At 41.4% G+C, this 26,391-nt stretch overlaps 1 protein-coding gene across 1 annotated transcript in view; it reads left to right on the forward strand.

The window, feature by feature from the left end:
• LOC146575257 (voltage-gated potassium channel KCNC1-like) overlaps positions 1 to 12,294 on the forward strand; it is a 90,991-nt gene extending 78,697 nt beyond the window's left edge. Inside the window, exon 5 of the mRNA XM_085269912.1 lies at positions 4,937 to 12,294. Coding sequence (XP_085126038.1) covers positions 4,937 to 4,950 — 14 coding nt within the window. The 3' untranslated portion in view covers positions 4,951 to 12,294. The remainder of the gene's footprint in view (positions 1 to 4,936) is intronic.
• The last annotated feature ends 14,097 nt before the right edge of the window (positions 12,295 to 26,391 follow it).

A 26,391-nucleotide genomic window follows, 5' to 3' on the forward strand; every position in this document is an offset into this window, starting at 1 on the left:
CATTCCTGTCATAGAATCCATAAATATATGGATGTGATTGGTCAAAAGGGCCACATCTACAGTCAGTCGTAATCAATCCATGACTAACACATGCAAGAATCCTATCAATATAATTTAGCCAAGATGACAAATTTTTAAAAATGATGGAGATTTATACTGGTCTTAGGAAAGTAGCTCATTGTATCTTGTAATGTATAGAAGCCCTTTGTTTTTCTGGATGAACCACAGACTATTTGATTGCTTCGTTTTAAAAGTCTCAAGATTTGTGAATTCCTAGTGAGAACTATTATTGCTGGAGCAACGCTCAAAAGTTAGAGCTTGAAGAGTGTTTCATGTGAATTGTCGCTGGCTTTTTCTTTGTGTCATGTTTGTGATCTGTGTTTCCTCCATCTACTCAGGTATAGCTCTCTTAACCTGTGCCCATCTGTATCTGGTCGCCCATGCTTTCTCAGATATGACAAACTGAAGGACTAGAAAAAAACACTGAAAAAGGTTTTCTGTGAATACCATGTGCTCTGTTTTAGGGTTCCTTCTACAAAACTGCTGTCCTTGCTTTGTTTTTCCGAATGTGCTCCCTTGTCTTCTCCTTGTATTTCTCCTCACCTTTCTTCTCTGTCCCAGTAACTGTATCTCACTTTCTATGGGACACCATCCATCCATTCTTCAAGCCAGAAAACTGAAGCCAAAAAGGAAAACGTGTAAATTAGAGCACCTTCGCATTGGAAAAACAAAAACTATTGGCCTGACAGTGGACTTCGCTGAGGATGAAGATAGGAATGGACAATAAAAAGAATAAAAAAGAGGGTAATGATATGTTGTAAACAGATGCAGATGAACAAATGTGTTGAAAACTCGTGTCCTGAGTGGATTGTCAGCTGAGCAGCATCAAAGAGAGGAGATGGAGGAGGAAAAGTTTGGGCAACACAGAAAGTGTTGGAGGAGGAAAGAAAGAAGCACAAATCGCTTCTCCATGTAAGAATGTGTCCCTCACTATTGCTCTCTTGCACTGTTTGCTTCTTCTGTGTACTTCCTCACATACTGTGTTTCGGTGTGACATCGTGTTATCTTCTTTGTTTTTTTATATTGTGTTCTTCTCATCTTTCTTTTTCATAGCCTTTGTGAGCACCACACCTGGGTCAAAGAGTGTTTGTGAACACTAACTATGGCTTATTCTATCCCACACAGGTGCAGGTGACTTATAGTTTGTCATTTGGCCAAACTGCGGCCAAATTAATAAATAAGGCAAACACTGCATGTCTGATGGTTAAAGTGGGATTCATTTTTAAAAATTCCAAAACTACTGTTATTTGGCCAAGGTCTGGTCTGTGCTTTGCGGGACACATCAGCTGAGATGTTCTGCTTTCAGTTCTTAGTCTGAATTCCAATCCAGTCCTGATTGGCTGCAGTCCTCTGCTTTGAGCGCTGAATCTCTTCAATTTCACTTTCAGTCTCCGAGCTCAGTGTCTCTCAGCTCCTTGTCTGTCGTATAAGTATTTGTTCCATCAGAGGTGTAAATAGTCCCCTCGAAGACCTCTGCATATTGTTACATATCTGTGTGTATGTGGGTCACAGAAAGAAAAATGTGTGACATTCATGCTGTGGTATCAGTGTCCTTGCATGTTGGCTGGACTCTGTAAGCTTTGTGATGAAATCTTTTTTTCTCCTTTGCTTTTCAGTGTGTTTGGGCTATTATTTCCTTGCGTTGATGTGTCAGGTTTCAGTTTCCGTAATGTACAAACAACTTTTTACAGCCAACACTGGAGATCAAACATAAACAAATCTTTCTCTATTGTCTAACATAGATATAGGTAATGCTAAAGGAACTCTCACAGCGACTACACTACACTAAAAAATCTGCAGCACAGGGGCAAAAACAATACAGAGCAAAAAGGAATGCAGATCCACAGAGAATGGAGAAATAAATTCCAAGCGAATGTGTGAGGTTGAAAAGGGACACCGAGTCAAGGAAAAGGAGAAAAGCGACTTAAGTGAGAGATATACGATACAGTCATGTGAAAAACTAAGTACACCGATTTCTGCTTAAGTAGTAATTAACAGCCAGGTGCTGCTAATCAAATCCGATTCAGTGTCAACAGCGTGACCACCTTTATAAAATGTTCTCAATTTGCTGGTCTGGAGCATTCAAGTGTTTGTTCATTTCAAAAAGGAAAGACAGTAACTGCAAATACAGACATACATGTCGGACTCCACAGGCTTCTGTTAGATTAAAAGTTAAAGTATGGCGTGTAATGATTGGCAGGAAATGTGTGGCTTTGCCCAAAAAGTTGATTTCGTCACTCATCCAAGTGACTTCTTCAGTCTCGGCTGACTGTTTCCCCAACCTTATAAACAGCACATTTACACAACGACTGAAACCAGCACCACTGAAGGAACAATGGCTGGAAGGTCAGTTCCTTGATCATTAATGTGCACATTGGCATGACCATTGATCAACAACCACTGATCAAAGCTCATTGATCAAAGGCCATCAATCAATGACCACAGAAGAAGTCACTTGGATGAGTGACCAAACGTTTCTCCCACTGAAAACGCTACGTTCAGGTCAACAGAATCAGCCTTTTGGGATTTCCTTACCTGGATGATTGAGCATGCATCAAGACAAGTATGGCTTAGGTTTGCAAAGTTGCATCTGAACAGATCACATAAAGTGATGCACAGACCAAAGTGGAGACTGACCACACCGCATGATTTGTATGTCATTGAATGAAATAAATATTTGATCGCCTACAGTCAAGGCAGAGTTCTTGCTCCCAGAAATTGGTTGTGTTGGTGGTTGTGGCAAACAGATTATAATCAATCAATCAATCAAAACAAATGACAGATACTCCTACTTTCGGTTTATGTGACTAAAGCATAACTATCCACATAATCAGATTATTTCATTCCAACCTTTCCACCACCTGTCAGGGACAAGATTGTCCACGGAAAGTGCTTACCCTATTTCATAGCAGATATATATTTTACAAGGTCCTCCTTTGCAAGAAGGCACACATACAGACCCATCTTAAGTTTGGGAAATGTTGCAAGGCAACCAAGGCAACAAAGGAGAGGTTAAAGAAGAAGTAAATATAAGTCATGCAGTTTTTCTTGATTTGTGATTTATATTCTGTCTCTATCAATTAAAATGACCATAGAAATTAGAGAATGTCCGTTTCTTTTTAAACAAACTTTTACATTCAGCAGGGGATCAAACAATTGCCCCACCCACTGTATATAGCAAGTATTTTAGAGTCAAGGTTTTATGTCTGATAACTAAATCCTGGCCCAAATAGGGTTGTGCAACAAACCAACATCAGAATGGCTGAAAAGGAAAAGAATCAAGGTTTTGCAAACCTAAGTAAACTTAAGCAACACCATAAAGAAACATGGTTCAAAGTTCCCGGAGAACAATGTGACAGACTGATAAAGGCAATTACTTTAAGTTACAGCTGCTTGAAAGTTGTTGTAAAGGTGCTGAACCATGGGGTGTACTTAGTTTTCCACAGGAAAGGCAACTGACAATTTTTGGAGGGTAAAAAGAGTTAAATTCAAAATGTATCAAGAAAAAGCAAAACTCAACCATGTACTTAAAAAAGAGAGAAAACTTTAAGAAAAATCCAAAACATATTGAACCTTAAAGATCCAAATAAATTCCCTTCCCATTGTTGCTGAGCCTTATATTTCTTTGGTAACTGAACTGATATCATATTGAAATATTACTCATCCCATCAACCCCAAGACTATCATAATGTCCCTGATTGTTTCTCCAGGAATGTATAAATCATGATCACTCATGGTTCAGATTGTTTGGATTAGGGTTGAAGTCAAAGTGAAGTTTAGTGAGAAATGAATGCTTAATAATGCCTGAGGTGGGAAATTGTATTTTTGAAATATGTAAGTAATCATCTACTGGACTAAGACATTAGAGAAATAATTATTATAGGTCTTTTTTTTCCCCAAAAAAGGTCCAACAGGAGGCTGTCTGGGAGAATCACCCAGAAGCAGTTTGCTCTTTGTTTTAGTCATCGTAAAACAGGAGTGGTGTAGGAAAGCAAACAAAACAGCAACAGAAGCATGGATATAAATATCAGCTCAAATCCCTGCATCAGAAAACTGCGCGCTAGGCACCAAAAGTAAAAGATTTTACAGAAAAACATATCACGATGTATTCTGTTAACGTGATACTTTTGAAAATGGTCAAAGTGGAACTAATTATGTCATTTAGTCCAGTAATTCTCTGCCCCTCCTATATTTTTGTAAATTTTCTCAAAGACTGGAAAGGATTATTATATGTGCAAGTACAGCAGAATTCAATGAAAAATATTTTAAAATCACAACTTTAGTTTGTAACTTCTGTTCCAATCAGTTTAGGATAAATGCCATTTTTCTTTTTTTAGCAATCATTGTGTTTTTCCTCTGACACTGATATTTGTCTTTAAATACATTAAATTAATTGTTATTGACAAATACAATAACCCACAATAATTCTTTCATTCTTAACAACAATCATATTAACATAAAACCAGGTTTGCCAGTTACATACTTACTGTTATATCTGGTAGTTGCTGTGTGTGTATATTCAGTTATATAAATTCAATCAAGGATTTATTGTAACCATGGTGATGCCATTTTTCAAGGTTTAGGAATAAGTTTGAACTGCTGGTGTCGCCAAAATACCCCAAAAGCAAAGAAAGCATTACTTAGCCATTAGCATCATTACAATGAATGAGTAAATGATATTTGGTCCACATGAAATCTGAAACATAAGAAAGACATTGAAAGAAATGACTAGGAAAGCTCATCCATTTTCATTGTTTTCTTTAACACATTTTGTTGCCTTTAGGCTTTTTGATGCCCCACACTGACTATTCCAAGATCTGGTGTCACATATTTACTTCATCTCCTCACAAAATTCTCTTTTCTTTTTCCCTTTCAGTGCTGAGTTTTTAACAAACTCACCCATTCCTCTACAAGAAGAGGAAAACTATTAACTGTAAACTGCTGCTCGTCTGTCTCTGCTGATGGGATTCACCGTAGAAACTGGGAGGGAGATAGAGAGAAAGAGAAGAACAACAATGGTGTTCACAGTTCCATCATCACATGCAACCTAATGGAGAAAGTGGCTGTTAGTAAATGTAAGCCATATTAACTTGGAAGACCAAACAATTTCACATCCTCTGAACTGATTTCCAGAGTGAATGGCTACATAGATTCTCTCAGCTGAGCTGCCAGAGGGCTTCCTGCCCGATGGTCTTGTATGTGGAAACCTCGTGTCTTCTGGATGTCTTCGGTGTTTTAGTCACAATTTTATGTAATTTAGTTGTCATATTGCTTTACTTACCTTTTTTTTCCAAGAGACTGCATAAACTGCGACTGATTCCCAGGAATCATCCATTATTTTGGCACTCAAAGCACTATGCAAGGTGAGGGAGTCTATCACGATGTCCAGCGACTGCTAGGCTGCCCTGTTAATCTCAGCTGAGAAACAGCAAGCTGAAGTCAATTCATACATATCAAAAAACAGCAGCTTTCACACTTATATGCACATCACACAGTCATTTATGTTTTATACTAGCTGAATCTCCCAGGAGGCATCGAGACAACATCTGGGGACTTGAAATTCAGCAAGACATCAGCATGTTAGTTCGGATGATGTAACCCAAAGACTACAGACACTTGGATGGATGCATTAGTTGAGATGAACAGAAACACTCAAAGGCACTAAACTGGCCATAAGGTCACATGGCTGTCTTCAGGCATCACTGATGACAGCCATGGGATAGGCCCTCTTTCTCACTTGTTCCTTCTTGAGATTTTATGGTATCTTACCCGAGTACCCCCGCCACCCTTAACTGCATCTCTGCATTGTTATTGCTCCTCCCCTTTAGAAAATCTGCATGGAAATCTGTATTAATGGGGGGAGGGGGGCATAGTTAATTTTTCTTTCAGCATTGTTAGTGTAATGGTAGCATCACTATCATCCAAGATACGTTTTAACTACTTACTGCTAAGGAGCTAAGAAAACATGGTGGAGGAGGATGAGCACCCTCCTCCCAGAGAAAAAGGAGACCATACACACCATATCTGTTTGGAGGTGTGAAACTGAGCAGGCAAACATCTTTTACAAACTATTTGAGGGACAAAAAATGGCAGTGATTGCAAATTAGAAATTCATTTTTCTGACATTGTTTATCAGCATGAATAATGTGCATGACTTTTGCAAGTCACTCTTTTCTCTCATGAATAACAGGGCTAGAAACTGGGTTTTGTGTGTGTGTGTGTGTGAAAATGTAATAATGTTATGTTATATGCAATAGAATGCGTACAGATAAGTGTGTAGGAATAACGATTTCATCCATTTGATTAACATGGTAAAACACCATTAAGAAAAAAAAGGTGAACCCTGTGTAGTTCTCTTTAAGATGTCTTAGGACACCCAATAATATAGCTTTCTTAAATCCAAGAGGAGTCCTCTTCAACTTTTGCAAGTATTTATTCTGCTATTGCTTCAACCTTTCACCTGGCTGCTATTCTGCCTTTTTCTTATTATTACTATCTCTTCTTCTTATTGAAGCCTCTTAGTAGAGTCCCTAGCTGTTAATCTCTACAATCACTGCTGTTTCCGGACTGAAAGTTGTCCATTCAAAGATGTCATTATCCTGTGCAGTCAAACTGAAAAGGTTACGTTGTTCTTTTAGTTACTTTGTCCTTGACCTAAATATTGCTTCCAAGGTCTTGAGGACCTTCCAAAGAACCATCAGAGGTGTGGGGTTCAGGTTACTTCAGGAGAAGGTCTACTGTTGCTTTATTTGTTCGTTTGTACATACTCTCAAAGTAATCCAAGCTGATCAGATGCCTTCATCAGATGAAAAGGTACACAATGCCTCACACTTGATGAGGGGGACAGTCTGACAGACACTGAAAGATGTCATCTGCAGATGTTTGATTTCATGGTGTAGCTTGGACAAATGACTCTTTAAGAGAAATACACAACCCCATCATCACTGTTCGGTATATTTGGTGTATCTTTTTGTCTTGATCTGGAATAACCTCTTTCTTTAATTTTCACAATGGTTCAGGGACAAAAAGAAAAAGAAATACCTTGGTGGAGTTTCTCAAGTTGCATATTTGAATATTTGTTGGCTGAATGAAATATGTAATCACTACATGTATATTACTCTTATCCATGAGCCCATTTCATGAAACTTATACCTGGAGTTTCCATAGTTTTGGAAAAAAACAGCCTGCAAAGGTGCTGGCTACTAATGACCTCGCCTGATGAGTCCATTTATGATATCTTTAGTAGGCTGTCATAGCAAATAGTGTACCAGCTGAAAAATTAGGCTACAAGTTAATAAGTAAAAAGAGGTTGGGAAAACTGTTGTTTGAAATATTTAAAGAGAATTGTGCCAAAATACACTATTTGAGTCAAACAAAGTCTGCTGAAACACTGTAGGAGCAGAGTATGCACAAGTGTAAGACATGCTCCTCTGACAGATAGAAAAAAGATTATTATAAGAAATATGTTTGTTAAATTATCTGGATTTTAATTGTGCCTCTCATTTTTATACTGTTTCATTCATATGAATTGCTCTGTGTTGTCTCTATTATACATTGATTTTTGCTCATGATGCTGGGTAAATGGACTGGTTCATACGTATAGCGCTTTTCTATTCGAGCACTCAGAGCGCTTTATACAGCATGCCTCATTCACCTGATAACAGAAGGTATTTTTCCCATGCCCAAGTGTTTTAATCTAACATTCACTCACATTCACACTCTGATCGATGCAGTGAAGAGCAAGTTGAGGTTATCATCTCACCCAAGTATATCTGAAATGCAGGCTAGAGCAGCCAGGGTTTGAATCTCCCGATTAGTCGATGACCTGCTCCACCTCCTGAGCTGCATTACATTATTATTAGAATCTCTTATTTCATGAACGTCAAAGAAATGACAAAAAAGGCAACTACAAAGCCGTACAAAACAACTAAAGAGAGATTTTAATAACTAAAAAGACAAATAGAACACCCCTTACCCACAAATAGATCCAGAGAGTCTACAGTGATGATGATAATGACTACAATGACAGTTGGAGGCTCATAATAACTGTAAAGAGATTAAAAATCACCTCAAGAGACAAAACAGAACTAAAAACAACTAAAAAAGAGACAATAAATAAAGTTAAAAAATATCAGTGAGAGGCCCAAAACTTTAACAGAAGAAAAAGACGACCATGTTCACCTTCTTATTTTCTTTAAAGTGTCTGACTGCATTCTGACTGGGGTAGATGGAGGGGTAGGAGTGGGCTTTTACATGGCGATGCCTGAGGCCTCAAATTCTGTGAGTAGATTTTTTATTCTATGGCAGACATACAGTAGGACACCAAACGTCAAATCAAAACATAATGAAAAACATGTTTCCTATGAAAAATGTCAAAAATGAAACATTTGAAAAAATCTGTTTATTTGAAGGCAAGCAAGCACTTTCAGCTGAAGTCGCTAAACTCACCTGTCTGCTTATATAAGAGCCACAGAGCTAAAATTAGAGGCCACGTAGAAAAAAAAGATTGATCGTTATCCTGAGAGATTTGAATTTATGTACTATATCTTTAGATTATTGCTCTCCGTGCCTTGCTAATCAATAGCAAGACTCTGCTTTGGAAATACTGCTGTGATATTTAGGATTAATAAAAATGTATGTATATATCCATTTAAACAATACATTTATCATTTATTGCTTAGCAGCCATGGTAGCTGAAGCTGAGGTTATGGATGATGATAACAATATGTTTTATAATAAATGTTACTTTTTTCAACATAATTTATGGTGATTCTTAATTTTGGTGGTAACCCAGGGTATCTCAGGTATATAGTATTCTGTCAAAACATCAGGATGTTAGGATGCTGCAGTACTAAATCCGAGGAATTCAGTGAGTACATGTGGCTCTGTGGAAGTTAACTTGGAGGCTTGAAGTAGATTTTTCTGACTAAACTCAATGCGCTAGCATCTCTGACTTTAGTGATATTGCATGGGATAAGAAGAATTGGTTCCAGTGTTTTAGATCAGTTGTTTGCTTAACACTGTATATTACTTCAGCTTCAGCCGTGTCAAAATGAACAAGAGGATTTTATGTACTGTATTGTAGCTACACCAAGATAAACATCCATCCATTAGTTTTTAAAACTTATGCCAATTGTACTCACTGGAGACGTGATCTGATGTTTTATTTGAAGTCTTGGAATAGTTTTGATTCTATTCCAAAACTAACACAAGTCCAAAAACTGCATAATGGGTCTTTGACGAGTAAAATTTGTTGTGATATTTGGTTCTCTGACATCTTCAGTTTGTGAATATTTTAAATTTTTGCTTTTCGGTGTTTCCAAAATGATGTCTAATCCATTCCACACGTATGAAAAAATGCTTCGGAAGGTTTTGGGACATGAACACAAACCTGTATCACAGTGAGCTTTACCCCATCACCTCATCACCATCGCCAACCACTCCCATAATTCATCAGCCATGTTGTGTCAACCAGGCCACCACTTGTCCACTAACCCACTTAAAAACATAATGAAGCATTAAAAGCCAGTAAAGACTGTTAGATTGTAGAAACACGTAGGAAGTTCTTAGGATAAAGTAATAATGGAACAGGGCTCCCTGGTTTATGTTATTTTTCAGGATTTCCAGTTATGTACATATGTAGGTGTTAAGGTGTTTGTGTATAAAACATGTACGACAGGAATGCTTTGCAGACTGAACTAGACAATGTCCCTGTGCCCAGATGGACCACTAACTAGCCAATAGTGCTACTTTTGCTTTAAACCCAAACCATAATGAATTTTGTAGCCTATACAAGTATTTTAAGTAGTTAGCTAAGTCAGGTTTTTGGTTAGTTAATCCAGCAGGGCTGAGACATGGGTTAAAATTTCAATGTGTAGTGTACATTTGGCCCCATCCTAGAAGAACACAAAATTAGAAAGTGAGTGGTGTGACAGGGCTCAGGTGTGGTAAAAGGTCCTGTGTGCAAAAGTTTAACCCATGTAGAGCAGAAGTTTACATAAATATTTTTCACATTTTAGGCTGAGCTAGCAGGATTATTAAGACAGTTTAGGTCTGGACTAGATAAACTTTTCTTTTTGCAACACTGTGGTGAAACTCCTTTTGCTTGTCTCACCAAATCTAACCGATATACATGACTTTCATGATCTGAATTCAGATTACGAGTGCCAACACTGAGAAAACATGGATAGCTTTAGATTCTAAATTCTCTTCATTTCAGTATGGTTCATGAGTGTAGCCAGTCTGACATCCAGTCTTGCATGGAAATGAGAATTAACGAGGTTGCTGACATGTTTCTAAAAAGTAGAAAAGTGTTATAACAAATAGACAAAGAAATATCACCCTTATCAGTTTTGGAGGATTAGGTTACTTGAAAGCACCCTTTGGCTAGTTCAAAAAGTATCACGAATTAAGTGTGCAAGAGAAGAAGTACAAAGTCAAATAAAAGTCTATGTTGAGGGAAAAGCAAATAGGTTCTATGTTGGCCTGGTCAGTCAAAAGATCATATGACAAGATGAAGACATGTTCATTCCAAAATCTTCATTGTGGTGGTTTCTCTTTTCTGAAGCATTAAAATACTGGTGTCTGTGACACTCTGAGAACTGGGGGTGTCGTGTACACCATGTAGCTTACAGGCTTGTTATGAATTCATAGGCCTAATAAAAGACAGTATCAGGATACAATAGTGATTTAGGTTTTTTTGCAAACAGATCGACAGCTTACCAGCAAACTGATAAGACACCGGCAGTTCTGACAGTCAGTAAAGTCAATACACCATCACCACTTCCAAAGCTATTTGCTTGATTGCTCACAGGATATTTAGTGAATTTTGGCTAGCTCTCCAAGTCTGGGTAAAGTGATCTGAAATTATATGTGGGTGTTGTAAGGAACAAAATTAGATTTTATATTCAAACGATCTGACTAGCTAGAATTGATGTAGCATTTTTGTACACCGGCTGTATTAACTGGTCTAGCTTTATTAGATTTTTTTTTTTTAAATAAACTGGTAAAAACAGACTTACCATGGTTAGTTACTCTGTCCTAGTGCCATTAGGCTATATTATTTGGATAATTAAGTCCACTAGCTTAAAACCATAAACAGTGATAAAAAAGAAATAGGCTTTTATGCTTAGCATGGAGAACTTTTTGTGTCAGTTTTAGCATGTTAAGGTCTAAAACTTCAACCCATATTTTCTGCAGCAACATCTCCATTCCAGGCGCCTTGCTTTTCCTCTATCTTAAACGTCTTCTCCTCTTTGTTCTCTTTCTTTCCTGATGCCTTCCTTCAGTTACTTTAAAGAAGAAGCTTTTTTTTCTTTTTGCATCCCTTGTTCCTGTATTTTTGTATTATATTTTTGGAGGTTAATTCCAAATGCATGCATGAGAAACATCAAAATAATGACGTTAACATAGTGTGAATGACCTGGTGAAGGGAAGCCTCCCCTCCTTTGACAGAAAGCAGTCCTATTTTCTTACTTTTTGTGTCAGATTTTAAAAGAAATTTTATAACCAACAAATAATATAATACTGTAATTTATAAGCCACAGAGGCAGCAGCACTATCTGAAGACAAATGTGGTTTAGATGGTTGATGCACCTAATTCAGATGTCTCTGAACATGAAAGTACAAAAAAATAAAGTCAGTGTCTCTTTTGGTAGGGTGGACTCTGTCACAAAACTCTGTGTTTCTGTCCTCATGATGAGACATCAGCAGCTAAAATACTATTACTATTTAAAGAACTGCATCTGCTTTAGGTCGTTTTAGTTCCACTTTTCTGTTTTTTTGTTTTTTGTTTTTTTGCTTTTTTGTTGATAGTGAAAAGGCAGAGCTAAGAAAGATGACTGCAACAGAAAGATGAGAGGCTTCCCTACATGAATGAATTAGTTACACTCTAAAAAGCTGATCTTGGATCTGATTTTGTTGTCACTGCAATGGAAAGAGAAAAAGAATCAAGAACTGTATAAAATATATCTGAATGGAATGTTAATTATTTACCTTTTTCTAGTTTTGAAACATGTAAAAGAACAAAGGTGAAACTATGAAAATTCAACATTTGTGAAAAAAAAAACTGCTGTCAAACAGTGTGAATGCTGTGAATGCTGATTTGCCTGAGCAGCTCTCCTTCCGAATTGATAGATCATCCTTTAAAAAAGAATAATACTAAAAACAAAATAACAATAAAAAAAATAATTTAAAAAAGTTAATAAAAGAATTAAAAGCAAATGCCAAAATTTTTTACATTTGTCCTGTTTTTTGTTTTTCTTAATGATTATTTGTCATTCCCGCACACATCTTCATGTCACATTTTACAGCATAATGTGTAGATACAAGATTGCTTTTTGGACACTATATTTTAGAACTTTAGCGTTCTGGCTGCTTTCATGTTCGTTTTTTGGACCCAAAACAAATAACACCAATAACAAAAGTAGTCTAAAGGTCCACTACAAAGATGAGGCCTAGCAGACAGCAGCTGTAGCTGGTTTCGGGACAATTGCCAAGCAAAGACTCACAGCCTTGGCCAGCCACTTGAAGAGGTATATAAATCAGCTGCACTCTAATGAGCCTGCCAAGGTGTACTCTCAGTGGCATGAAAAAAAAGACTGGAGCCGGAGCAATATTTGAAGAGCATATGGGTGAAGTATGCAACCAATAACAGCAATGCTCAATGGCTTGTGAATCTATGAGCAGACCACAGCAACCTCCCAGTGAGCATCACACTGGCTGACATCCAGGAAAGGGTCTCCAGTATGAAGAGTTGGACAGCACTAGACCCTGATATGATGCACACCTACTTGCAGAAGAAGCTGACTGCACTTCATGAGTGCATGGCTGCACAAATGAACCAGCTGCTAGTAGATTCGATACCCAGAATGGCTAACTGATTGCTGGACAGTCCTGATCCCAGATGATCCCCACAGGTCCCATCCAACTATCAGCCAATAACCTGCCTCAGTACAACATGAAAGCTCCTATCAGGCATTATAGTGGCTGAGGTGAACAGGCATATGGCTCAGTACATGAGCGGGGCACAGAACGAATTAGGCAGGAACACCAGAGGGGCAAAACACCAGCTACTGTTAGATAGAACAGACTCCGAGGCCAGGCTCACCAACCTCTGCACCGCCTGGGTTGCTTACGAGAAAACCTATGCCTCATACCTGGATCCTGGAATGCATAAACTGTACAAGATCAACAGGACCCTAAGAGCTAGTGATGGTAAATTTGATTCTTTTTACTGAATTGAGTTTTAATGAGTCACTCACCAAAGTGAATCGGCTTTTTTGAGTCATTTGATTCACTGAGTCAGTTGACCAGAGAGTGCAAAAAATGTACATTTTCACTCAAACTTAATTTGTTTCTCTTTTCATGTAAATCCTACTGCTAAGATGAGTGATTCTAAAAGAAAACAACTATTTTATATAGAAAAAAAGAGCAAAAACATTTCTAAAATTAAGCTATTTCTTATCAAAATTGCTAAATAAACATTTATTTTGTGTATTTTTATTTTATTAGTATTTTCCTTAAATGTGTTAAATATATATTTTCTCATCTAAATGTCCACTGAGCTGTGAGCCAGGGGGAGGGGGTAAGCGAGTGAGTGATTCGTTCGCTCGCTCTATGATTCAATTCAATTTTCAATTCAATTTTATTTATATAGCGCCAAATCACAACAAAAGTCGCCTCAAGGCGCTTCATAGATACAGAGAAAAACCCAACAATCATATGACCCCCTATGAGCAAGCACTTTGGCGACAGTGGGAAGGAAAAACTCCCTTTTAACAGGAAGAAACCTCCGGCAGAACCAGGCTCAGGGAGGGGCGGGGCCATCTGCTGTGATTGGTTGGGGTGAGAGAAGGAAGACAGGATAAAGACATGCTGTGGAAGAGAGACAGAGGTTAATAACAGATATGATTCAATGCAGAGAGGTCTATTAACACATAGTGAGTGAGAAAGGTGACTGGAAAGGAAAAACTCAATGCATCATGGGAATCCCCCGGCAGCCTACATCTATTGCAGCATAACAAAGGGAGGATTCAGGGTCACCTGGTCCAGCCCTAACTATATGCTTTAGAAAAAAGGAAAGTTTTAAGCCTAATCTTAAAAGTAGAGATAGTGTCTGTCTCCCGAATCCAAACTGGAAGCTGGTTCCACAGAAGAGGGGCCTGAAAACTGAAGGCTCTCCCTCCCATTCTACTTTTAAATACTCTAGGAACAACAAGTAGGCCTGCAGAGCGAGAGCGGAGCGCTCTAATAGGGTGATATGGTACTACAAGGTCATTAAGATAAGATGGGGCCTGATTATTTAAGACCTTGTATGTGAGGAGCAGGATTTTGAATTCAATTCTGGATTTAACAGGAAGCCAATGAAGGGAAGCCAAAACAGGAGAAATATGCTCTCTCTTTCTAGTCCCTGTCAGGACTCTTGCTGCAGCATTTTGGATTAGCTGAAGGCTTTTCAGTGAGTTTTTTGGACATCCTGATAATAATGAATTACAGTCGTCCAGCCTGGAAGTAATAAATGCATGAACTAGTTTTTCAGCGTCACTCTGAGACAGGATATTTCTAATTTTAGAGATGTTGCGCAAATGGAAGAAAGCAGTCTTACATATTTGTTTAATATGTGCGTTGAAGGACATGTCCTGGTCAAAAATGACTCCAAGGTTCCTCACCGCGTTACTGGAGGCCAAGGTAATGCCATCCAGAGTAAGAATCTGATTAGATACCATATTTCTAAGATTTTCAGGGCCGAGTACAATAACCTCAGTTTGATCTGAATTAAGAAGCAGAAAGTTAGCGGCCATCCAGGTCTTTATGTCTTTAAGACATTCCTGCACTTTAACTCATTGGTGTGTGTTATCTGGCTTCATGGACAGATAGAGCTGGGTGTCATCTGCATAGCAGTGAAAATGTATGCTATGTCTTCTAATGATACTGCCTAAGGGAAGCATGTATAATGTAAACAGAATTGGTCCTAGCACTGAACCCTGTGGAACTCCATAATTAACCTCAGTGTGTGAAGAGGACTCTCCATTTACATGCACGAATTGGAGTCTATTAGATAGATATGATACAAACCACTGCAGCGCAGTACTTGTAATACCTACAGCATGTTCTAATCGCTCTAATAGGATATTATGATCAACAGTATCGAACGCTGCACTGAGGTCTAGCAGGACAAGCACAGAGATGAGTCCACTGTCAGAGGCCATAAGAAGATCATTTGTAACCTTCACTAAAGCTGTTTCTGTGCTGTGCTGAGCTCTGAAACCTGACTGAAACTCTTCAAATAAACCATTCCTCTGCAGATGATCTGTTAGCTGTTTGACAACTACTCTTTCAAGGATTTTTGATATGAAAGGAAGGTTGGAGATTGGCCTATAATTAGCTAAGACTGCTGGGTCTAGAGATGGCTTTTTGAGTAAAGGTTTAACTACAGCCAGCTTGAAGGCCTGTGGTACATAGCCGATCATTAGAGATAGGTTGATCATATTTAAGATCGAAGAATTAATTAATGGCAGGACATGATTCAGCACAGGAGGGAGGAGGTTAGTGAGTCCTGAGTGATTCGCTTAGGCTTACGATTCAGCACAGGAAGGGAGGGGGTGAGTAGCTCAAATGTGCTGTTAGCATGTTAGCAGAGCGATGCTACTGTGAACCGAGAAGCTATTGTCTTGATGTGAGCTTCTACTCAGGGTTTTTTTCTTCCAGTTCAGAGCAGAAATTTTTTTGTTAAGATACTGGATGTTGTTTTTCTCCAAAATTTTAATTATAAGCTAGATATATTGCTGCTAACAGCAACAGGGATGAGTCAGTGAGTTAGTTGGGCTTGTGAATCATGATTCATGAGTCAGTAAAGTGATTCTCGAGTATTGAACGATTCGTTCATAATTCGCGCATCACTACTAAGAGCCTTTATCTGTATTTAATGGGCATGTGCCGAACAACAACTAAAGGGCACTCAAGCCAGTTGCTCAAGACATCATTAACTGCAGGATTTACCAAGGAAATGTCCCTTCCTCACTGCTGTTCTGCATAGGCCTGAACCCCCTCAATGAGATCTCTTACAAGACTGGCTATAGATAACAACTATGAAATGGAGCAATTGTCAGCCACCTCCTCTACATGGATGACATCAAGCTGTATGCCAAGAGTGAATAGAGTAAACCTCACTTCACAGATCCACCACTTGAGGATCTACAGCAACGACACTGGGATGTCAATCGAATTGGAGAAGTGTTGCCGAGTGGTAAGAAAGAGAGGGAAAGTAGTCTGGGAATCCCACAGGCAAACGGGAACCATGAAGAAGCCACTAGGAAAGCCGCAACAACCAAATCCCTGCAGAGAGTAATGCAAGTCCTGAGGAGTCAGCTGAATGGAAAGAACAAGATCAAGGCAATCAATACCTACACCATGCTGATGATCAGATACCTAGCTGTGATGGCTCTGGTTTCCCTGGGACAGGGAGAACTGGGATAGCTTCCAGGGGTGACAGAGGGCAGCCAAAGATTTTTTGGGCAGTGTTAATGACCCTCTATGCAGTCTGGAGAAATACCAAGCTAGAGAAATAACAACGTCTGAGAGAGGAACTTGAGAAGATGTGGGGGGTGAAGCACACAGTGGTCCACGTGGCAATTGGAGCACTCAGGGCAGTGACTTCCAGGTGAGTGATGAAAGTGATTATGAATAAGAGCAGAGGATACTGTTAATTGATATATGACCCATAAATTAGAAGATTACCAAGGGAAGCGGAGCCTGGAATATCAACAAGCAAACAGCCATCTCTCAGGGCTGTGAGAGATGGCTGGGCTGGGCTGCCCTCTCAGGCTTCTCTGGACCTGTTGCATCTACTCATTTTGCTGTGTATGTGAGGACTGAAGTCTGTTATTCTCCACCAGTTTGTTGTGGAGATATTATCTGAATTTCAGGAGTGGGACCACTCCTCTTTCACGCCCACTCCAGCCTCAGGCTATAAAAGCCCCCCTTCACCAATACCTGCTGTTCTCATTTTCATGCCCCCCCTTCCCACTCCCCTTTCCCTCTCTTCTCCTCTCTTCCTTTCCTTCATTCACTTCTCGTTAGTACATGGGGATCTGCTCGGCCTGGGAGCCGTTGCCAGTCCCCTTCGAGGCCTTCCCCAAACCGCAGGACCAGTTCATACTCCCTCATTGCCCATTGTTACCTAGGATGTGGTCCCAGCTAGTGAAATGTGGTAGTGATATGTTGGTAACTTGGTTTCTCATGTGCTCATTTGCTTTGTGAAGCGTATGAGCTGACAAGCAGTCCCAAATTGGTTTCTGACAAGCAGGAGTCCAAAGAAACTGTTTCACTGGGCTGACCAAATCAGTGAAGGGAGTTAAAACATTAGAGAAGTTTTTACAGAATCCTCTATAATAGCCACACATCCCCAGAAATCGGCCAGAAACTCAACAATAGCCTGAATTTTTGCCTCCACTGGACGTACCTATCCCTGTCCCACTCGTTTTCCCAGGTATGTGACTGTAGCTTTGCCAAATTCAAATTTAGTGAGGTTTAAAGTAAGTGATGCTTCATGGAAACGGTTGAACTTAATGGTCAGACCTCATCCAGATAGGCATCGCAGTTATTCATTCCAGCAAGTACCCTGACCATGTCATGCTAAAATATAGCAGGTGCAATACGCAACCCAAACGGCATAACTGTATACTGCGCAGGACCCTCAAGCTCCCAGGCTTCATGTAGAGGACCCAAGCTTGGAGGATAAACTGCCCGCAGGGGCGAGAGGGTATTTATTTTAAAATATATATTTTTTAAAAATTCCCCACTGGTCGGTTAAGGCCATCTTCCAGGGTTCGGGACTTGGGGTGAAACCCTCCATACATGGTCAGGGGCTTCCTTGTCTTGATGTCAGTAGTTTCTATCTCCTCCTTTGGCCAGCCTATTACCCCAGCAGGGTACCTGATCACGAGCAGGGCGTAGGTGTTGATAACCCGGATCTTCTTCATACCATTCAGCTCACTCCTTGGGACTTGCCTGACCCTTTGCAGGTACTTGGTGGTTGCAGCTTTCCTAGCGGCCTCTTCATAATTCCCATTTGCCTGTGGGATCCCCAGGTACTTGTAGCTGTCCTCAGTGTCTGCAATGTTGCTTTTTGGTAGTTTGATCCCCTCAGTTCTGACTACCTTCCCTCTCTTTGTTACCATCTGACTACACTTCTCCAGTCTAAACGACATTCCATTGTCATTTTTGTATAGCCTGGTAGTGTGGATCAGTGAATCGATGTCTTGTTCACTCTTGGCATACAGCTTGATGTCATCCATGTACAGGAGGTGACTGACAACTGCTCCACTCTGTAGTTGGAATCCATAGCCAGTCTTGTAAGAGATCTCACTGAGGGTGTTCAGGCCTATGCAGAACGGCAGAGAGGACAGGACATCTTCTTGGTAGATCCTGCACTTGAAGGTGACTTGGGCTATGGGCTTGAAGTTGGCCTCCAGTGTTGTACGCCACATCCCCATTGAGTTCCTGATGAAGGCCCTTAGGGTCCTGTTGATCTCGTATAGTTCTAGGCATTCCAGGATCCAGGTGTGGGGCATCGAGTCATAGGTCTTCTTGTACTCAATCCAGGCATGGGTTGATCAGCCTAGTCTTGCAGTCTCGGCTCACTGCTCGGTCTACCAGTAGGTGGTGTTTTGCGCCTCTGGTATTCTTGCCAATTTCTTCCTGTGGCCCACTCATGTATTGAGCCATGTGCCTGTTCATCTTAGGCGCTAGGATGCCTGATAGGACCTTCCCTGTGATACTGAGGCAGGTTATTGGCTGGTCGTTCAATGGGACTGGTCCCTTCTAGGGGTCCTTGAGGTTAGCCATTCCGGATGCCACTCGTCAGTGTGCAGCTGCTTCATTTGTGCTGCCAGATGCTCATGGAGTGCAGTCAGCTTCTTCAGCCAGTAGGCGTGAACCACGTCGGTGCCCCTTTCTTGGATGTGCGCCACTGTGATGGTTACTGGACCGTGTTCAGGGAGGCTGATTTGGTCTGTTCTTAGATCCACTAGCCCCTGAGCATTGTTGTTATTTGTTCCATCCTTCTCCCATGTGCTCTTCCAGTATTGCTCCGTCTCCAGCCTTGGTGGTGCTGTTCTCATATTGTTCCCCTGCCCCTGAGAGTACACCTGGCTGGCTCCATGGAGAACAGCTGGTTTATTCTCCTGCCTTCAATCTCTCTGGTGTATCTCTTTACACGGCTGGCAAATGCTGTGAGTCTTTGCTTGGCAGTTTCCAAGGACTCAGGTATAAGATAAGATAACCTTTATTAGTCCCACACGTGGGAAATTTGTTAATTATTTGCAGAGTCTAATTACTAATACGTTAGTTATAAAAAAATTACGAGAAAAAAGATAAGAAAGAAAGAAACTCAGAATGAGCAGAGCTGCTGTAACAGGCTGGACAGCTTGCTGTAATTCTAAGGCACTGTCTTTGTCGCACCTTTCTCCAGCTCTGATAGTTGGCTAACCTCCCTCCATGCTACTTTGATCTTAGCCTCTAGTGTCCTTCTCAATGGAGGGTACTGCTCCTTGTGGCTGTTTAGCTTGTAGCCAAGCATCTCACTGATCACTGCTGCCGTAGTATAGATCAGCTAGTTAGTATTGGTAATGGTATCGTAGCGGTAGTGCTGCATTCACACCATCTAGTAGATCTTCCGATCTTCTGAAGGTACTTCATGCAGTCTTTCAGGTCCGTTTCTCTCGCACTAAGCGATCCTGCTTCCATCACACTTGGGGCTTGGTACCCAATCTCGGGTGAGGGTGATGATATATCCCCCTGACCTGCCATCCTGCCGCCCCCTTGCTGTAGCATGTGTGTTGTACCTGATCAATCTCTAGCTGTGAGAGCAGTCCCTTCTTCCGCTCCTGCTGGGGCTACTTGTGTAGTAGCATGTGTAACCCACATAAAATGGGGGTACCACTTTAAGGACTGATATGAGGAGAGATGGACAGCCTGCCCAACCAATCGAAATGCACAGGTCCCAGTATGTTTTGACCAATGGGAGAGCAGTCTGCCGCTGTATGTCCCACCTACGTGCTCTGTGTTTGCTGCTATGTGTGGAGGTAGTCGCGTGCTGGCAGGTGAAAAGAGAGACTGAAGCTTTTGAGCTGGAAAAAAGTATTAGATATAAGTTGCAACCAACTGTGTTGCACATAAGTTCACTGGTTATCAGCTACCTTTCATGTTAAAAGTAGCCACAGTGAGTAAACAGGCAAATGCTGCATTTTTCTGGTGACTTTAGAAAGTACCGCGTGGAGCTAAACTGTTAGCCTTTGTTAGCTCTGGTTGCTATCAACTGCCTGAAAGTTCATCTCAATCTGCTTCCAGAAGTAAGGTAACACTTGAAGCGCAACTTATGTTTATTTTTTTCTTCATGTCGTATTACGGTTATTAAAGAGAAAACAACATGTCCTGTTACGTTATTTAGAGCCCTGCATTTTCCGACCGAGAGACACCATGCCATTGTCTTCGGCCGTGATGCACTGAGATCGGTGAGCACATGTTGTATGTCTCAGTTAGTTCACGTCTGTTTCACATTTTATCGTTGAGAAACTGAATTAATCTCAATTGTTTGATTAATAATTGTCGCCTATGCGACATATATGCATATGCACTGACTTTACTTGGGTTAATGCATAGTTTGTGTAAGAGAAATGTTTTATTTTTGCAAATTTGAGTATTTTTATTGCAAATTTATGTTGAATGTGATTTAAACAAAATCCTAAGTCGTGAATTATAGCTAGAACAGCATAATTAATATTTGAATTGCTCTTCTGACCCTGTCCGTTGACAGGTCAGGGTTTTTTTTGTATGCTGAATTGTTCCTGAGGTGGATTCCTCCGGTGAAATAGATGGCGAGCCTTCCCACCTGGACTTAGAGAGACTGAGATTCGCTTCTTTTCCACTTGATGATCTGCTGCACCTTGCGGTGTGGTAGGACTGTATCACTCACACTTTCACGCACAGCTGGTTATACATAAGACCACTGACTGACATTCTCTCATCCCTATTTTCTTTCACACCCTGGGAATTTTTTGGACTTTACCCCTTGGACATTTTTTATTTGGGACTTTAAATAATGAGCTGTTGTGTAGAGCATTCTCCACATGTGAAAAGAGTGTGAGATTTTCATTTGAATGTACATTGGATTTGTGTAATCTGTTTCTATAAGAGTTAAGGAGTCAGGTTACTAGGGTGCACCCGAGCATTGAAACCCGAACATTGAAAACCAAAAATAACACTTGGCCAAGTCATTGCTTTAGTAGTTTGTGTTTTACTTTTCTTTTAATTTTTGTAAGTTTCCTTTCTACCATTGTAAAGTGTCTTTAACCTGTGCTTGTCAACCTTATGGTTTATGTCACTAAAGTTGGCTGGTTCTTTTGAGTTACATTCTTGTCTCTGTGTCTCATTTGAACACACCCCTGTGCTCCTATAGTCGAGCCTATTGGCCCATTGATATATTCTTTTCAACAATTCCCCTTACTGTGTTACACATGCCATTAGCGCCCTATTTTTTTCTACATATGACAAAACTCTTTCCGCCAAATATGTAAGGTAAGTGTGTGTGTAACCAAATAAACACCCAAAGTCTGTATATGTATTGACTTAATAAAAGGTTTCAAGTTCAAGGTCATGATGCACTGTTCCTTCATTATCAGGCCAGTGCCTACATGAGAACTGAGCTGTAGGGAGTTCAGTTCTTTTAACTTTCTTCTTTCAATAAATCTCAGAAAATTAAAGAGTGATTACCTCAGAGGAAATTATTGAGGTGACGAGTGTTCGACAACTGAGAGCAGACAGAATCACCACTGAAATCTTAGTTGATAAAGAATCCAGAGTGAAGAGCGATTGAGACCGACTTAAATAATTTGTCCTGGAAAAATTAAAATACAATCTGAAATTTGAGTTAAAGAATTTGAAATCATCCTGTGTTTGGTAAAACAGTGCTGGTGGACTTGTTTTTAGACAGTACATCTTGGATCTGGAGAATTTTCACTTGTTCAGTTGGCAGATGTTTTCCACTTATTTGAAGCAAAAATATCTTGTGTTAAGTGAAGAAAAAATCTGCCAATAGAACAAGTGAAAATTCTCCAGATCCAAGATGCACTGTCTAAAAACAAGTTCGTATATATCACTGAAACACTGTTACTCTGTAGCTGATTGTGTCTTATTTTAAGTGTGATGAGATACTTTTGATTAGAAATAATATAAGAAATATAATTGTTAAGATTTTGAGTTTTTGCAGTGTATGATTTAATTATGTTTTCTCCTTCTAAGCAGGCCTGTGAGATTGAAACAAAAGCACTACGAAAACTCACTGAGGACAGTCCTAGGGTAAGCCTCTCCAAATTACAATTGCTTCAAAGAAAGTCGCCTATCTGGGACACATGACCATCTCAGATGGTAAGTCCCCCTCCAACAAGGATTGGAGCACTTCACTCCATTCCAAAATCACTTACATTTTCTTGGTGTGATGTCATATTGCTGCCAGTGGATAGTATGCTGCATGAGAGGCTTCACTCTATATATATATATATATATATATATATATATATATATATATATATATATATATATATATAGGCATGCCGGCTCGGACCGGCTCGGACGTCGCCCGGATCAACAAGGTCCGCGTCAGGTGTTGAGGAACCAGGGCACCCTGACGAAAAGTGGGCTACTGGAACAAGAAGGCATCGGTGGGCAAGGGACAAAAACAGGGCGTTGTTGGAATGCTACTACGCAAGTAACCCCGGCGGAAGGGGCTACATGAATAGGATGAGGGACCTATGGATTCTTCGATACCCAACATCCACAATGACGGCGAAACAACTAGTAGCTCAGTGTTCCAACATTCGAAAGAAGGGACTGCTCTCACAGCTAGAGATTGACGAGGTACAACACAAATGCTACGGCAAGGAGGAGTCAGGACGCCAGGTCAGGGGGGAGATATCATCACCCCCACCCGAGATTGGGTACATAGCCCCAAGTGCGATAGGAGAAGGATCGTTGAGTGCGAGAGGAACTGACCTGAAAAATAGGATCATGGCCAAGCTTGAAACCTGGATCCCCCGTAGCCGGTTACCAAGATTACGTGAAGTTCCCTCAGAAGGTCTGCTAGATGATGTTAATGCAGCACTACGGGCAATACCTACAACCACAATTACCGACACTAACAAGCTGATCTACAATACGGCAGCAGTGATCAGTGAGATGCTTGGCTACAAGTTGAACAGCCACAAGGGGCAGTACCCTCCATGGAGAAGGAGGCTAGAGGGCAAGATCAAAGTAGCACGGAGGGAGGTTAGCCAACTAACAGAGTTGCAGAAAGGTGCGACAAATAAGGTGCCTAAGAAATACAGCAAGCTGTCCATACCTGAGGCCTTGGAAACTGACTCACAGCCTTGGCCAGCCGCTTGAGGAGGTACACCAGAGAGATAGAAGGCAGGAGAATAAACCAGCTGTTCTCCACAGAACCAGCAAAGGTGTACTCTCAGTGGCAAGGGAACAATAAGAGAACAGCACCACCAAGGCTGGAGACGGAGCAATACTGGAAGAGCATATGGGAGAAGGATGCAACCCATAACGGCAATGCTCAGTGGCTAGTGGATCTGAGGGCAGACCACAGCGACCTCCCTGAACAGGGTCCAGTAACCATCACAGTGGCAGATATCCAAGAAAGGGTCTCCAGTATGAAGAGTTGGACAGCACCAGGGCCCGACATGGTTCACGCCTACTGGCTGAAGAAGCTGACTGCACTCCACGAGCGTCTGGCAGCACAAATGAACCAGCTGCTAGTTAACGAGAGACACCCGGAATGGCTAACTGAAGGCCGGACGGTCCTGGACCCCAAGAAGGGACCGGTCCCCTCCAACTACCGACCAATAACCTGCCTCAGTACTACATGGAAGCTCCTGTCAGGCATCATATCGGCTAAGATGAACAGGCACATGGGTCAATACATGAGCGGGACACAGAAAGGAATTGGCAAGAATACCAGAGGTGCAAAACACCAGCTACTGGTAGACAGAACAATCAGCCGAGACTGCAAGACCAGACTGACCAACCTGTGCACTGCCTGGATTGATTACAAGAAGGCCTATGACTCAATGCCCCACAGCTGGATACTGGAATGCCTAGAATTGTACAAGATCAATGGGACCCTAAGAGCCTTCATCAGGAACTCAATGGGGATGTGGCGTACAACACTAGAGGCCAACTCCAAGCCCATAGCACAAGTTACCATCAAGTGCGGGATCTACCAAGGAGATGCTCTGTCCCCACTGCTGTTCTGCATAGGCCTGAACCCCCTCAGTGAGATCATTAACAAGACTGGCTACGGATACCGACTATGGAACGGAGCAGTTGTCAGCCACCTCCTGTACATGGATGACATCAAGCTGTATGCCAAGAGTGAACGAGACATCGATTCACTGATCCACACTACCAGGCTATACAGCAATGACATTGGAATGTCGTTCGGACTGGAGAAGTGTAGTCGGATGGTAACAAAGAGAGGGAAGGTAGTCAGAACTGAGGGGATTGAACTACCAGAAGGCAACATTGCAGACATAGAGGACAGTTACAAGTACCTGGGGATCCCGCAGGCAAATGGGAACCATGAAGAGGCCGCTAGAAAGGCTGCAACCACCAAGTACCTGCAGAGGGTCAGGCAAGTCCTGAGGAGTCAGCTGAATGGTAAGAACAAGATCCGGGCCATCAACACATACGCCCTGCCCGTGATCAGGTACCCTGCTGGGGTAATAGGCTGGCCAAAGGAGGAGATAGAAGCCACTGACATAAAGACAAGAAAGCTCCTGACCATGCATGGAGGGTTTCACCCCAAGTCCAGCACCCTGAGGCTGTACGCTAAGCGGAAGGAAGGGGGCCGGGGACTGGTGAGTGTCAGCACCACAGTCCAGGATGAGACAAGGAACATCCAAGAATACATTGGGAAGATGGCCCCAACTGACCGAGTGCTCAGTGAATACCTCAGGCAGCAGAAACCCAAGAAAGAGGAGGGAGACGAGGAACCATCATGGAAGGACAGGCCCCTGCACGGTATGTACCACCGGCAGATAGAGGAGGTGGCTGATATCCAGAAATCCTACCAGTGGCTGGACAAAGCTGGACTGAAAGACAGCACAGAGGCACTAATCATGGCAGCACAAGAACAAGCTCTGAGTACAAGATCCATAGAGGCTGGGGTCTATCACACCAGGCAAGACCCCAGGTGCAGGCTGTGTAAAGATGCCCCAGAGACAATCCAGCACATAACAGCAGGGTGCAAGATGCTAGCAGGCAAGGCATACATGGAACGCCATAACCAAGTGGCCGGCATAGTGTACAGGAACATCTGTGCCGAGTATAACCTGGAAGTCCCGAGGTCAAAATGGGAGATGCCCCCAAGGGTGGTGGAGAATGACCGAGCTAAGATCCTGTGGGACTTCCAGATACAGACGGACAAAATGGTGGTGGCTAACCAACCGGACATAGTGGTGGTAGACAAACAGAAGAAGACGGCCGTAGTGATCGATGTAGCGGTTCCGAATGACAGCAATATCAGGAAGAAGGAACACGAGAAGCTGGAGAAATACCAAGGGCTCAGAGAAGAGCTCGAGAGGATGTGGAGGGTGAAGGTAACGGTGGTCCCCGTGGTAATCGGAGCACTAGGTGCGGTGACTCCCAAGCTAGGCGAGTGGCTCCAGCAGATCCCGGGAACAACATCGGAGATCTCTGTCCAGAAGAGCGCAGTCCTGGGAACAGCTAAGATACTGCGCAGGACCCTCAAGCTCCCAGGCCTCTGGTAGAGGACCCGAGCTTGAAGGATAAACCGCCCGCAGGGGCGTGCTGGGTGTTTTTTTATATAAACAACACCCAGCACGCCCCTGCGGGCGGTTTATCCTTCCTGGTCTAGAGCAGGGCGATATGGCCAAAAATATTTATCATGATATATATTTGAAAATTTGCAATAACGATATAACTGACGATATAATTGATGCGAGACAAAATACAACTCCACAACTTTACTAGCACAAAGAACCCATCCATTTATTGTCACTTAAACAAGCAGCTGTTTTTATGTGCATTAAAGCTTTATAAAAATGTAACAGTGCAAATGCAAATTCCTTGCTGAAAGTTTAACCAAAAGGCATTTCCAGTAGAAATGGGCTGACATACCCTGAGCATAACCATATATAATATCCACTGAAGTTAAAAAGAGGAGCTTTGCAACATTAAACTGCAGTGTGCCAAATAAAAAAGTCAAATACGTATTTTTAATCCTGTGCACTTTATATCATAAGGTGCACG

The sequence above is a fragment of the Mchenga conophoros genome, linkage group LG4 (assembly GCF_057382185.1).
Source record: "Mchenga conophoros isolate Kocher_MC1m ecotype Shallow Benthic linkage group LG4, M_conophoros_male_GT1.1, whole genome shotgun sequence".
Classification (NCBI taxonomy): domain Eukaryota; kingdom Metazoa; phylum Chordata; class Actinopteri; order Cichliformes; family Cichlidae; genus Mchenga; species Mchenga conophoros.